The 15809-nt window shown below is 45.1% G+C and overlaps 1 protein-coding gene across 1 annotated transcript in view; it reads left to right on the forward strand.

Moving 5' to 3' along the window:
- Nucleotides 1-15809, forward strand: part of LOC121003350 (lysosomal alpha-glucosidase-like) — a 74311-nt gene that overhangs the window by 22384 nt on the left and 36118 nt on the right. Inside the window, exon 4 of the mRNA XM_040435119.1 lies at nt 8005-8170. Coding sequence (XP_040291053.1) covers nt 8005-8170 — 166 coding nt within the window. The remainder of the gene's footprint in view (nt 1-8004; nt 8171-15809) is intronic.

Raw genomic sequence — 15809 nt, forward strand, 5'->3', positions numbered from 1 at the left:
ATCTTCTCTGTCATCATCTTCTCCATTCAGTCCGGACACTTCTCTCAGCCGCCTCGTCTCTGCAGAGTGTGACACAAAGACATCTTAGCTTCACTCACTTTTCTATCATCATCCCCCAACCTGGAGTCCCCACAGTGTTATCCTGCTGCTCACTGTGCCCCAGCCCCAATACCACAAATACTATCCTGAAGAAATAATAGTGCCCCCATAGTAATAGTGCTCCTCATAGTCCCACCAATAGTAATTCCCTTCTAGAATGCCCTCATTAGTAATACTGCCCCCTACACTGCCCCACATTAAGTAATATGCCCCCTACACTGCCCCACATTAAGTAATTTGCCCCCACACTGCCTCACATTATGTAATTTGCCCCCCACACTGCCTCACATTATGTAATTTGCCTCCACACTGCCCCACATTATGTGATTTGCCCCTACACTGCCCCACATTAAGTAATTTGCCCCCACACTGCCTCACATTATGTAATTTGCCCCGACACTGCCCCACATTATGTAATTTGCCCCCACACTGCCCCACATTATGTAATTTGCCCCCCACACTGCCTCACATTAATTTGCCCTCCACACTGCCCTCCATTATGTAATTTGCCCCCCACTAAGTAATTTTGCCCCCACACAAGTTAATTTTGCCCCCACACAAGTTAATTTTGCCCCCAGGCTGCCCTCCATTATGTAGTTTGCCCCCCCCTTGTACTTGTGTCGCTGATCCTGTACAGTCTGTACTGACCTCGGGAGGTCACGGGTCTCGCAGGATTGCGCACTGAAGTGACTGAACTCATGCCCGCGCAGCCGGCAAGTACAGGATCAGATCAGCGACACAAGTACAAGGAAGCAGGTGCTAGTGGTGTTGGAAACTTGGGTCCGGCGGGTGACACCCCATCAGACTGGTGTCACCCGCCGCACCCACCTCGCAACGCCACTGGCGGCCAGACTCCAGAGCGTCGACGCCCCCAGCAAGAGTGGCGCTCTATGCGGTGGCATACTCTGCTTATGGGTGGCGCCTGCCCTGGCTACAGTCTATCCAACTGGCGGTTTGGCTCCCGCCTAAGGATCTCGGATAAGTCCGTCTGCACCAACCAGCAATATTTTCTCCTTTGCCTTCACTGGTGTTGCGCCCAGTTGGGTGCAACACGAATAGGTGAGTAGACTATAATTCCCTCTCAGAGGGCCCTTTTGATTTTACATATTTACCCTATGAGCGCCTCTCTCCTCTTGTTGCCACATTAATGTAGGTAAATGATATTGTGGTCAGGAGACTGTGATGACTTCACAACCTTCACTATCTCGACCGCAACTTGTCAATAAATCCTATGGTCTGCAATTCTTTTAGTTTCATATTCTCTAGAAACTTTTTCTATAAATGACCAGGAAGACGTGGAACAACAAATTATTGCTGGCACCAATTCATTTCAGAGTGCAAACTCTGTCCAAAGAGCTCTCTTAAAACGAAGGAAATGTTTTATGAGTGTCTAGACGTTGTACCCGAGCCCTGTGATCATATTTGTTAATTTATGACGGACAGTTTTTCCTAAGACAGAGGGCAAGCATTGTCCTCACAGGTTTTACCATTAACTACAGATAGCAACATGTTAAAATTTATATTTTAAAGGGGTTGTGGCAAGTTTTGAATTTATCCCTTATCCACGGAATAGGGGATAACAGATCGGAGGGGGTTTGACCGCTTGGACCCCCACTGATCCTGAGAATGGGGGTCTTGTCCCCCCCAATGTGATCAGGTCCAGCATGTGCCCTGCTGCTCAATTAATTCTCTATTCTCATTCTCAGCTGAAGATAGTTGAGTACAATACAGTTCTCAGGATTGTGGAGGATCCCAGCGGTCGGACCCTTCACCAATCATTTAGCTATCTCCTATAGGGAATAATTTCAAAACTTGGCACAACCCCTTAAATGTATGGCAGTGAGTAAGCATTCTACTTTAGTATTAATAATTAGTACTGATATCTAGGTGGACCTAGTGTAAGGCTGTGTTCACATGACATAATTTCATGTGGATTTCACCGCGTATATGACCATCATGTGTAAAGCCACTGGTCCTACAACATATATAAATATGCACATTATACCCATAGTCTACAACTTCAGCAAAACAATCTATACAGAAATGACAAGACATCTACACTAGTTAACCCCAGGAAGGTCTTGATTGGTCTACGTGTTAAGGGCCTGGTCTGTGGTCTGATAATTCATGGATCTGGTATGGGATCTGATAATTAAGGGGTTGGGGGGTCAATAATTTAGGGGTTGTTCTCGGTTCTGATAGTTAAAGGGCTTCTGTCAGCGAACTAAACCGTTTTTTTGTTTAATAATAATCCCTACACTGCGATCTCTGCATACATAAGTAAAATAATAATTTTCGTTCAGTAGAATTTGATAAAACGCTATTTTTATAATATGTAAATTACCTTGCTACCAGCAAGTAGAGCGGCTACTTGCTGGTAGCAGCCGCATCCTCCGATCCTAATGATACCCCCTCCGCATTGTGATTGACAGGGCCAGGGAACGGAATCGTTCTCTGCTGGCCCTGCCTGTTTTCATTCAATATCTGGCGCCTGCTCCGCGGCCGTACGTATCTTCAATCTGCGCAGGCGTACTGAGAGGCGGCCACTCACTCGGCCGCTTGCTCCTCAATGCGCCTGCGCCGGGTGTAGATGTGACGTCATCGGCGCAGTCGCATTGAGGATGGAGCGGTTGAGTGAGTGGCCGCCTCTCAGTGCGCCTGCGCAGATTGAAGATACGTACGGCCGCGGAGCAGGCGCCAGATATTGAATGAAAACAGGCAGGGCCAGCAGAGAACGATTCCGTTCCCTGGCCCTGTCAATCACAATACGGAGGGGGCGTCATTAGGGTCGGAGGATGCGGCTGCTACCAGCAAGTAGCCGCCCTACTTGCTGGTAGCAAGGTAATTTACATATTATAAAAATAGCGTTTTATCAAATTCTACTGAACGAAAATTATTATTTTACTTATGTATGCAGAGATCGCAGTGTAGGGGTTATTATTAAACAAAAAAAAAAAAACGGTTTAGTGGGCTGACAGAAGCCCTTTAAGGGGTGTGGGCTCTAATAATTTAGAAGTCTGGTTGGGGGTGTGATAATGTAGGAGTCAAGGGTCTGATAATTTAAGTTTGTGATCTAATAATAAAGTGGTTTGGAGTTATAATTTAGGGGGTCTGATAACTTAGGGATCAGATAATTGAGGGGTCCGGGGTCTGATAATTTAAAGGGGTTGTCCGCTTTATTTATATTATATTGATGACCTATCTGCAGGATAGGTAATCAATATCAGATCAGCGGGGATCCAACTTTTCATACCATACGTGATATATCACAGACCTAATACACTCCTTCCAGCTAGGCCAGCATGTGCACTGAATGTATGTTTGTAGTTTCTATCCATTTTATATGATGCACACTACTACAAAATATGTTGATGCTATAAAATGAAGGATAAAAATGATCAAAACTATCATTAGTCTAAAGTGCATAAAGAGATTAGGTCGTCTGGGTGGAGCATCTAAACCATATTAATTGTCTTCTTTACTTAGGTATGCAAAACTTATGCAGAAGTTAATTATTGGGCAGATGCAATTAACTAGGAAGTAATAATTAAAAAGTACGCATTTGTTGATTATAATTAGATTATAATTATATTATCCTCAAGGACCAGAGAACTCTGCTACAGCCATGGTGGACTGCATGCTGACTCAGGCATCTGTGGTTCAAATTATGTCTGACTAACTGGCTTTCATTATGTATAATTAAAATAAGTGTCTATGATTCTCATAACAGCTTTTAGCTTGGGCCAGATACAAGGCATGTGCCTCTTGGTCTCCACCACCTTGAAGACCACCTAGAGGACCTTCATGAGGCAGGCCAGTTCTTCTAATCTTCTCTGCTCAAAATGTTCTAGATACTAGTCATATGGGTTGCATATACACTATCCTTATGTGAAGTCCAGGTTAATCTGCCCAGCTATGGCACTATTTAGGACTGAGGACAGGGCTTTATCTTACTAGCTTTACTATTCTGCAGTCTATTACAGCCCCACATGGTGACAACCCATCTTTCCTAGGACCCTGAAAGGCAAATCTGCCCAGCTATGGCACTATTTAGGAGTGAGGACAGGGCTTTATCTTACTAGATTTTGTATTCTGCAGTCTATTACAGACCCACATGGTGACAACCCAGCTTTCCTAAGACCCTGAAAGGCAAATCTGCCCAGCTATGGCACTAATTAGGAATGGGGACGTGGCTTTATCTTGCTAGATTTAGTATTCTGCAGTCAATTGCAACCGCACATGGTGACAACCCGGCTTTCCCAGGACCCTGAAAGGTAAATCTGCCCAGCTATGGCACTATTTAGGAGTGAGGACAGGGCTTTATCTTGCTAGATTTAGTATTCTGCAGTCTATTACAGCCCCACATGGTGACAACCCAGCTTTTCCAGGAACCTGAAAGGTAAATCTTCCCCGCTGTGGCACTATTTAGGAGTGAGGACAGGGCTTTATCTTACTAGATTTTGTATTCTGCAGTCTATTACAGACCCACATGGTGACAACCCAGCTTTCCTAAGACCCTGAAAGGCAAATCTGCCCAGCTATGGCACTATTTAGGAGTGAGGATGGAGGTTTATCTTGCTAGATTTTGTATTCTGCAGTCTATTACAGCTGCACATGGTGACAACCTGGCTCTCCCAGGACCCTGAAAGGCAAATCTGCCTAGCTATGGCATTATTGAGGAGTTTGGAGGTGGATTTATCTTGAGAGATTACATATTCTGCAGACTCTATTACAGCCTTCCCTAGAACCTGAAAGGCTAAATCTGCCTAGCTATGGCATTATTTGGGATTAAAGAGAAGCATTCATTTAGGTAGACTTATTATTTAGCAGTCCTAACTATAGGTCCCTATAATTTATTTATTTTACTTGAATAGCGGCAACATATTCCACAACACTTTACAGCCATTATCATCATTAATTTGTCACCCAGTTTTCCCAAGACCCTGAATGTCAAATCTGTCTAGCTATGCTACAGTATGGATAATTTGTCACTGGGATTCTTACTCAGGATTTCCAGACTGCTGGCTAGCAAATCCAGCTAGGTACTCTACAATACTGGGGATTTTTACCAATTCATAAACAGGCTGATCTGGCATTCTGCAGTCTGGAAAAGCTGGGTAACAACCTCTGTGGGGCAGTGATGGGGGAATATTGGTTATATAAAATACACACAATATTTCCTGGCAATATAATTTGCTGTTACCAATGCAGCTGAATAGTATTGTCACCCAGCTTTTGAGATACAGGGGTTAAAATCAGTCTGTTTGCAGATTTTAACTTCTCAGTCTCATCAGCCTTATCTCCTGACCACATAAGCACTGATTATAGATAAACTCTTACCAAACGGATAAGAATATGGCCGAAATGAGTGTTTATAAGGTCAGGAGATCATCGATAAGGCTTCACATGAGCCGTCAGCTGATGGGACTAAGAATTGATACTCTGCAAACAAACTGATTTGTAACCCCTGTATCTCCAAAACGCCTGAACATATTTTAAAAAGACCACTTGAAAAAAGATTTTTAGCACAAAATGAGCAAAATGCAATCATAAACAAATTGCCCCGAATGTGTCCATAGCATTTAAAGTGGTATTCTGGTTATAGAAAGATAGAGGATAACTATCAGATCGATGGGGGTCCTACTGCTAGGACCCCTGTCACGAGAATGGGAGCCCCGTACCCTGTGTGCCCCACCTGAAATGGACAGGGCAGATGGTCAGAAAAGTGCACTGCCGCTCCATTCATTTCTATGGCAGCACTGTACACGGCTATCTCTGGCGCTACCATAGAAATGAATGGAGCGGTGGCGCACTTTTACAACCGGCCTCTCCATCCATTTCAGGGTGGCTCCATGGGATACAGGGCCCCGTTCTCATGATTGGGAGGGTCCCAGTGGTAGAACCCCCACCAATATATGGATAGGGGATATCCTGTGGATAGGGGATAACTTTCTGTAACCGGAATAACCCTTTAAGGACTAAAATAATTGGAGAGGAGCAACTCCACCATATGTGGGATAAGGTGCCTCATTGCCAGCACATATAAGATATGGAAAGGTACCATTTGCGGAGGAGAGTCAGAACGTGATACCAATGGGATAGCATCTTACGGCTCATTTCTTGGGCCTTCGTTGCTATTAAAACTTTATGAGAATGATAAAAGCGCTTGAGCCATTGGGGTGAGGAATATAATTTCCCAATTCAGACCCCCAAGCCTAACAAAAGTGTGGGGCCGGTCAAAAGTTTATATATTGCAGACACACCATGTGGAATAATGGAGGAGATGACACCTTTTTTTAAAGGATGTCAATAAGCCCATCAAATCAGTCTATCATTTACTAGAAGTCTGGAAATTTTGGAATTGGGTGTACTCAAAGTGATTATGAACAATGAGAATTTGGTCAGGAAGTACATAGGATAGAGATTTCAGTGATCCTGTGAATAATACGTGATAGAAATTAATGGGATATAACTTTGAGCCATTGAGGAAGGAGCCATTGATTCTGGCTGTCCTTGTACATGGAGATTGTTGTGCCAATTTTAATTCTCAATATCACCCAGATTTAGATGAACAGGGAATACCTGAGCAGAATGTGTTGTACAGTATCTTGTACGGTGGCAATATTTTCTGCGGTGGCATTCCGAGCTTGCTCCAAGCCATCTACCCTGCCTGTAAGTGAAGATAACTTTACTCCAGTCCTTCAAAATATTTTGGGCAAAGCAAGCAAGACCCATCATCACGGGTAGAGCACAACTGTATTATGTGAGCCCTCTGTTGCAACAATATGTTGTGAGGTAGCTGTGGGTCTTCTTGTGGGGAAATCTGAGAGCATGTGCCTGAAGCAGGAACCGGGCAGTTCAGTAAGGAGGCATCTCGAAGGAACCAATTTCCCACAGCAAGAAGCAGGGAGAGCTGCTGCTGAGATGATGTGGTTGGTGCCTCTTTACACAGCGCAACACATGGAGCCAAAGCAGGGGAGTGATCTCATCACTGGACCTACCTTATCCGTCAGCAGGGGACCCACGGGAGGGGATGAGGACTTGTGGAAGGATTCAGCCACCAGCTCTAGTACTGAAGCAGGTGGCAATTGCACATAGACTGTTCCTTTGTCTATGTGCATGGGGCATAGGAACCATTGGCGGTCTCAATGATAGTGCTGATGGAGGGGAAGCCAGGTGCCTAACTTAGGACCTTGCCATGCCAGCATACAAGGCTGCATCCAGAGAGAGTGACTGATGGGCGAAAAAGCAGTCAATTTCTCCTTGGGGTGATGCAGGAAGTGCGGGGGTCTTAGCATTTTTTACTTGTTTTCTTCATTTTGGGTGAGTAGAATGTCCGCAGATCAGGGATGCACGTCCTTACGCTACTATAGCTGGCCAACCCGAACTCCATCTGGTTGCCTAAAGATACACTATGTTAATAATTGCTGCACATCTGGCTGCAAATCAAAGGCAAAGCATACATGTGTTAATGCAGATTTTGCCAAAACATACAAGCTCGCAATCCTCACCTCAATGGTGATAAGTATTGTATTGGAAGGGGTCTGAACAAATGGACGTCAGTGATCCTGAAAAAGAGGGATCCTTGAGTGTTCTCTTTGAGTGGAGAGGTAGTATGCATGTCAGTCCACTGCTTCATTTATTGTGCATATTTTATACCCCCGTCCCATGCTCCAGAAAACAATCACATAGAATAATGAAAAAATGGAAACGCCATGGATAAGTTCCATGAAATTGCAGTGAGGATTATAAGCATGCAGATGTTCTGGTCAGTTTGCAGCATAAATTCACGGCCATGGTGTATTTGCCTTATATTCATGGCCTAAGAATTGATTAGTCACACTTGAGTATGTATTCTCTAACAAAATTTTAATATAACAAATTCATTTAATTTCCTAACTTTAGGTTAGATACTACTGTGGCTCCATTACTGTTTGCAGACCAGTTTATTCAGATGTCCACCCATCTTTCTTCAAAATATATATATGGACTGGGTGAACATCTTACATCAATCAACCTGGATCTTAACTGGAAAACCTTAACATATTGGAACAGAGACTTGATACCTCGGGTAAGGAGGGTGGTTCTATACCTAGGCCATCAATCATTTAACACAACAAAAGACACTAAAAGTCAAGATAACTTCTTGTGTAACTGTTTAATGTGCCATGATATATAGAAAAATGAGCCTAATATGTATTTCAGTGAAAAATGTTTTTATATTTTTAACAGGTTGTGGTTACATATATTATGCCCAAATAATGGTTTATATAGTTCATGTGTGCTATAATATGTATACAATAAATGCATAAATATGAGGGAAGAAGGGGCATCTCAGACTTATTCAGCCACGTCATCGGGCTAATATTTCAGCTCCACCATGGAGCCATTTTGAACCTTGAAAAATGGAGCTTTAAAATGGCTCCAGTATTTTTGAACGTTTGGGTACCTTGAAGCTCCTGGAACAATTTACAGCTACCTACCTGTGAGGTTCCCAGGTACTGTGCTACTCCACCTGTATCATTTTCTATAAGGAAATGATTGTCCAGCCAGTAAAACATTTTTTAAAGAGCTAAGAATGCTTTAAAGAAAAAAAGGAATATGTTTTATAGGAATTGATTACCAATATTTATGCAAATATCAATAATTAATATTTATAAATAGGAGGAGTCGTCTACCGATGACTAGGCCTATTTATACTTATATAATAATAACACACTATTCCTTTGCTTCACACTACCCGCTAAACTAGCTGCAAGCGCCTAACTGAGCTAGCTACGGCTAATAACAGCACGTTACACAGTAGGTATAATACAAATAATACAAGATATTTATTATCAACCTACAGTACACAATACACACAATACAGTACCATAAATACAGCACTAAATACACTATTCAATCCCAGGTTCCACCCACCAAACTATCTATACCATACACTTACACACACACATTAGCAGCCCACCCAACCTGGACTAAAAACTATCCCTAAAGGACAATGAAGGGTTAAATACAACAGTAGCAGTGGATAGGAGTATATAGCAGAGGGATAATAGGGGTTAATGGTAGGACCGAGCAGGGGTTCAGGTGTCAGGGATCTCTCTTCCCCCAGTGCGGGAGCGCGCCACCATCAGGGACACGTGGGCCGGCGCAGTGAGATGACATCACTGCGCCAGCCCACGTGTCCCTGCACGAGCGCTTCAGGGCCGCGCCACTTCCTGACAGGCGGGAGAAGCCTTTGATCTCCCGCCTGTAACACTTTGCATTCCGGGCAGTGCGATAGTAATCGCGCTGCCGGAATGCACATAATAGAAGGAGGGGCAGCGCTGGAGATAATTACTACAAAGGACTCCGATTCTATTGAATCGGAGTTCTTTGAAGCATGCAGGATGACCGGACTCTTTTCCGGTCATTCTGATGCAATTAACCAGATGGCATCAGTGTGAATGCTTGGGGCACATTCACACTGATACCTCTGGTTTCAGGTGAATCAGGGGATATCACATGGGGCCTATGGACTATAAGGGGACTCTAATTTATAAGGGGGCACATGTATAAGGGGGTGGATGTATAAGGGGGCACATGTATAAGGGGGCACAAGTATAAGGGGGCACAAGTATTCCCCACAGGTGCCACAATGAGCCCCTGTGGAATCTTAAGGACAGATGTGCGCAGATGTTGGGCACATCTGCGCACATCATCCTATAATGTGCCTATCTATGTATGCGTATATATTATGCATGCATGCACGTGTTTGCATGCATATATATATATATATATATATGCATATGTCTCAACCCTTCCTCAACAGAATATAAGGACAGATCTCACACCACTTCCATTACAGTGCCTACTGGGTTACCCGCTGGTCTCTACTTCTTGGTTCATCTTGACATATACAGTACAGTCGTGGCCAAAAGTTTTGAGAATGACACAAATATTAGTTTTCACAAAATTGGCTGCTAAACTGCTTTTAGATCTTTGTTTCAGTTGTTTCTGTGATGTAGTGAAATATAATTACACACACTTTATACGTTTCAAAGGCTTTTATCGACAATTACATGACATTTATGCAAAGAGTCAGTATTTGCAGTGTTGGCCCTTCTTTTTCAGGACCTCTGCAATTCGACTGGGCATGCTCTCAATCAACTTCTGGGCCAATTCCTGACTGATAGCAACCCATTCTTTCATAATCACTTCTTGGAGTTTGTCAGAATTAGTTGGTTTTTGTTTGTCCACCCGCCTCTTGAGGATTGACCACAAGTTCTCAATGGGATTAAGATCTGGGGAGTTTCCAGGCCATGGACCCAAAATGTCAACGTTTTGGTCCCCGAGCCACTTAGTTATCACTTTTGCCTTATGGCACCGTGCTCCATCGTGCTGGAAAATGCATTGTTCTTCACCAAACTGTTGTTGGATTGTTGGAAGAAGTTGCTGTTGGAGGGTGTTTTGGTACCATTCTTTATTCATGGCTGTGTTTTTGGGCAAAATTGTGAGTGAGCCCACTCCCTTGGATGAGAAGCAACCCCACACATGAATGATCTCAGAATGCTTTACTGTTGGCATGACACAGGACTGATGGTAGCGCTCACCTTTTCTTCTCCGGACAAGCCTCTTTCCAGATGCCCCAAACAATCGGAAAGAGGCTTCATCGGAGAATACGACTTTGCCCCAGTCCTCAGCAGTCCATTCACCATACTTTCTGCACAAGATCAATCTGTCCCTGATGTTTTTTTTGGAGAGAAGTGGCTTCTTTGCTGCCCTTCTTGACACCAGGCCATCTTCCAAAAGTCTTCGCCTCACTGTGCGTGCAGATGCGCTCACACCTGCCTGCTGCCATTCCTGAGCAAGCTCTGCACTGGTGGCACTCCGATCCCGCAGCTGAATCCTCTTTAGGAGACGATCCTGGCTCTTGCTGGACTTTCTTGGACGCCCTGAAGCCTTCTTAACAAGAATTGAACCTCTTTTCTTGAAGTTCTTGATGATCCTATAAATTGTTGATTGAGGTGCAATCTTAGTAGCCACAATATCCTTGCCTGTGAAGCCATTTTTATGCAACGCAATGATGGCTGCACGCGTTTCTTTGCAGGTCACCATGGTTAACAATGGAAGAACAATGATTTCAAGCATCACCCTCCTTTTAACATGTCAAGTCTGCCATTTTAACCCAATCAGCCTGACATAATGATCTCCAGCCTTGTGCTCGTCAACATTCTCACCTGAGTTAACAAGACGATTACTGAAATGATCTCAGCAGGTCCTTTAATGACAGCAATGAAATGCAGTGGAAAGGTTTTTTGGGGATTAAGTTAATTTTCATGGCAAAGAAGGACTATGCAATTCATCTGATCACTCTTCATAACATTCTGGAGTATATGCAAATTGCTATTATAAAAACTTAAGCAGCAACTTTTCCAATTTCCAATATTTATGTAATTCTCAAAACTTTTGGCCACGACTGTACATGTAAATGTGAGGGCTTAGCAGGGGCGGATTAAGTGCATGATAGGCCCGGTGTCACTACCAGAGCTTTGGGACGTTCTCACAGCTCTGTTTCTCCACCCCTGTGATGATGTCACTACTAGAGCTGGGAGGAGTTCTCACTACTCTGTTTACTTTTGGTTTCTTTCACCACAGCTGTCCTTCATGTGTTTGATTTCCCTCTCTTTATATCACCCCTCCTCCTATGATAGGATGTGGATTATAGTTCTCACTTCAGTTGTAGCTCTGGCTTTAGTTTCTTCACTTGTAGCTATCAGTTCACTGGACCTGTGTTCTGCTGCAGCTAGCACTCCGGATATTGCCAGCCTGTCCTTGGATCCGTCTTCTCTGCGGCTGCAACATCTTCAGCTAAGTGTGCAGACATTGTTGTGTTCCTATTTATTTTCTGACTGGATCTGAGGTGGCCACGGTTCCCTCCATATACTGAGTAGGGCACTGGTGGCCGTACCCCTTCCACTATTGTAGGGGTTACAGGGGTCATTAGTCTTAGGCACGTGGGCATGCCTCGTTCCGCCATTTGGATCCGGGCATGTGCTTTAGCAGAATAGGGAGAGCGTTGAGGGTCGGACAGGGGTCACCCTTTATCCTCCCTAGTTCTGGGTCCAGTCAGTAGCTCTGTACTGTGTATTACTATTGTTGCTCACATACACCCGTGACATTATAATCCACCAAAACCGTCCTTTTTTGACATGGATCCGCTTTCTGACCTGGTTGACCGCATGCAGGGTCTTTCTTTGGAAGTAGCGGATCTCCGTCAATCTATGACCCAGCTTCAAGCATTGGGCCCTGCTCCGGCTCATGGAGTCTGTTGCGAGCCCAAGGTCTCACTTCCGGAGACGTTCTCCAGGGGCAGTGAGAATTTTGTTTGTTTCAGAGAGGCATGCAAACTCCATTTTTGCTTGTGTCCTCACTCTTCTGGTAATCAAGAGCAGAGGGTGAGGATTGTCATCTCCCTGCTCAGGGGTAATGCTCAGACTTGGGCTTTTTCGCTGCCATCAGGGGATCCCTCCCTTCGATCCGTGGAGGGATTTTTTGTGGCCCTGGGGCAGATTTATGATGACCCGGATCGTGTTGCTCTGGCCGAATCTAACCTACGTGTTTTATGCCAGAACAAACGGTCTGCGGAGCTTTATTGTTCTGAATTTCGGAGATGGGCAGCTGATTCGGGTTGGAATGATGCTGCACTCCGGAGTCAGTTCTGTCATGGTCTCTCGGAGAGATTAAAAGATGCGTTTGCTTTCCATGAGAGACCAACGTCCTTAGAGTCTGCCATGTCATTGGCGGTACGCCTTGACAGGCGTCTAAGAGAAAGAAACGAGACCTCTCTGTCCAGCCATTGTCAGTCTAGGGGCAGTGGTGCGGACTCATTCAGTGTGCAGGGGCCTCATCCTGTCTCGCTCCCCTCTGAGGAGGAGCCCATGCAGCTAGCTCGACTTGCCCCTGATAAAAGAGGATTTAGTCCTCAGAGTATGGTCTGTTTTTGTTGTGGGGGCATAGGTCATTTGGCAAATGTTTGTCCGTCTAGGAGATTCTTGAACCGTACTAAGAGCGATAATAAGAGAAAAATCTCAAAAGGTAAATCATCAAGTTCTGCTTCATCTGCTACTTTGGGCAAAGTTGATGTAGGATTTGATGCTTTTCCTCTGACCTGCAGTTCCCGTTTTCTCCTGTCTGCCAGGGTGGCGCTAGAGAGCAAAGTCATTTCTTGTGAGATTTTTGTCGATAGTGGAGCGGCCGTCAATCTTATTGACACTCAATTTGTAGCCATGCATGGTTTTCAGGTTTGCACATTAGATAAAGATATACCTGTTTTTGCTATTGACTCTGCTCCACTCTCACAGAGATCTCTGAAGGGCATTGTTCACAATATCCGGCTAGCTGTAGGGGACACTCATGTGGAGGATATATCTTGTTTTGTCCTTAACGGATTGCCGTCTCCTCTAGTTTTGGGGTTACCCTGGCTCACTAGACATAACCCCACTATTGATTGGCAAGGAAGGCAAATAAATGAGTGGAGTGATTTTTGTAGAGAGAATTGTCTCACAGCGACTTTTGCAGAGGTGTCTACTAAAACGGTGCCATCTCTCACAACCGGAAAGAATCGCTATGCGAACTTACATCTCCGAGAGTCTCGAAAAGGGGCATATTCGTCCCTCAAAGTCACCTGTGGCCGCGGGTTTTTTTTTTGTTAAAAAGAAAGATGGCTCTCTGAGACCTTGCGTAGATTTTAGGGAGCTGAACCGTATCACGATTCGCGATCCCTATCCCCTTCCTCTGATCCCGGACCTCTTCAATCAAATTGTTGGGGCCAAGGTGTTTTCCAAATTGGATTTGAGAGGCGCGTACAACCTGGTCAGGGTCAGAGAGGGGGATGAATGGAAAACGGCCTTTAATACCCCTGACGGGCATTTCGAGAATCTCGTTATGCCTTTCGGCCTGATGAATGCTCCGGCCGTCTTTCAGCATTTTGTTAATAGTATTTTCTATCATTTAATGGGGAAATTTGTATTGGTGTATCTTGATGATATTTTGATTTTTTCCCCTGATGTTCAGACCCATCAGGATCATCTTTTTCAGGTTCTGCAGATTCTGCGGGAAAATAAATTGTACGCCAAGCTGGAGAAATGTCTTTTTATGGTATCGGAGATTCAATTTCTGGGTTTTCTCCTCTCTGCTTCTGGTTTTCGCATGGATCCCGAGAAGGTCCGTGCTGTACTTGAGTGGGAGCTTCCTGAGAATCAGAAGGCATTGATGCGCTTTCTGGGTTTTGCGAACTATTACAGAAAGTTCATTTTGAATTATTCCTCTGTTGTCAAACCCCTCACTGACATGACAAAAAAGGGGGCGGATTTTTCCTCTTGGTCGGAGGAGGCGCTTGCAGCCTTTTCTAAGATTAAAGAGAATTTTGCGTCTGCTCCCGTCTTGGTGCATCCCGATGTTTCCTTACCCTTTATTGTTGAGGTGGATGCTTCCGAGGTGGGTGTGGGTGCGGTTTTGTCCCAGGGCCCTTCCCCTGCCAAGTGGCGACCCTGTGCCTTTTTCTCTAAAAAACTCTCCCCGGCAGAGAGAAACTATGATGTGGGAGATAGGGAGTTGTTGGCCATCAAGTTGGCTTTCGAGGAATGGCGCCATTGGTTGGAGGGGGCCAGGCACCCTATCACTGTTTTTACCGACCATAAGAATCTGGCATATTTGGAGTCGGCCAGGCGTATGAATCCGAGACAGGCCAGATGGTCTCTGTTCTTCTCCAGATTCAATTTTGTTGTTACATTCCGACCTGGGATAAAAAATGTGAAGGCTGATGCTCTCTCTCGCTGTTTTCCGGGAGGAGGAAACTCCGAGGACCCGGGTCCCATTTTGGCGGAGGGGGTAGTTGTTTCTGCTCTATATTCCGATTTGGAGGCCGAGGTCCAGGCTGCCCAGACTGAGACACCTGCCCGTTGTCCTTCTGGGAAGTTGTTCGTGCCTCCTGAGCTACGTCACAAACTCTTTAAGGAGCATCATGATACGGTTCTTGCTGGTCACCCCGGGAGTAGAGCCACGGTGGATCTCATTGCTCGGAGATTTTGGTGGCCGGCTCTTCGTAAGTCGGTGGAGGGTTTTGTGGCTGCTTGTGAGACGTGCGCTCGCACTAAGGTCCCTCGTTCACGGCCTTCAGGTTCCCTTCTCCCGTTACCCATTCCTTCCCGTCCTTGGACACACCTGTCCATGGACTTTATCACGGATCTTCCTCGTTCCTCGGGGAAGTCGGTGATCCTGGTGGTGGTGGACCGTTTTAGCAAGATGGCTCATTTCGTACCTTTCCCTGGTTTACCCAATGCTAAAACGTTGGCGCAAGCTTTTGTCGACCATATTGTTAAATTGCACGGCATTCCCTCTGATATTGTTTCCGATAGAGGCACGCAGTTTGTGTCCAGGTTCTGGAAGGCTTTCTGTTCTCGCCTGGGGGTTCGGCTGTCCTTCTCTTCTGCTTTTCATCCGCAGTCGAATGGTCAGACTGAGCGCCTCAATCAGAATCTGGAGACATATTTGCGCTGTTTTGTGGCAGAGAACCAGGAGGATTGGTGTTCATTTCTCCCTCTTGCTGAGTTTGCTCTGAACAACCGTCGTCAGGAATCTTCTGATAAGTCACCATTCTTTAGTGCATATGGGTTCCATCCGCAGTTTGGGACATTCTCGGGAGGGGCTCTTTCTGGTTTACCTGAGGA

Source organism: Bufo bufo, chromosome 6 (assembly GCF_905171765.1).
Source record: "Bufo bufo chromosome 6, aBufBuf1.1, whole genome shotgun sequence".
NCBI classification, from domain to species: domain Eukaryota; kingdom Metazoa; phylum Chordata; class Amphibia; order Anura; family Bufonidae; genus Bufo; species Bufo bufo.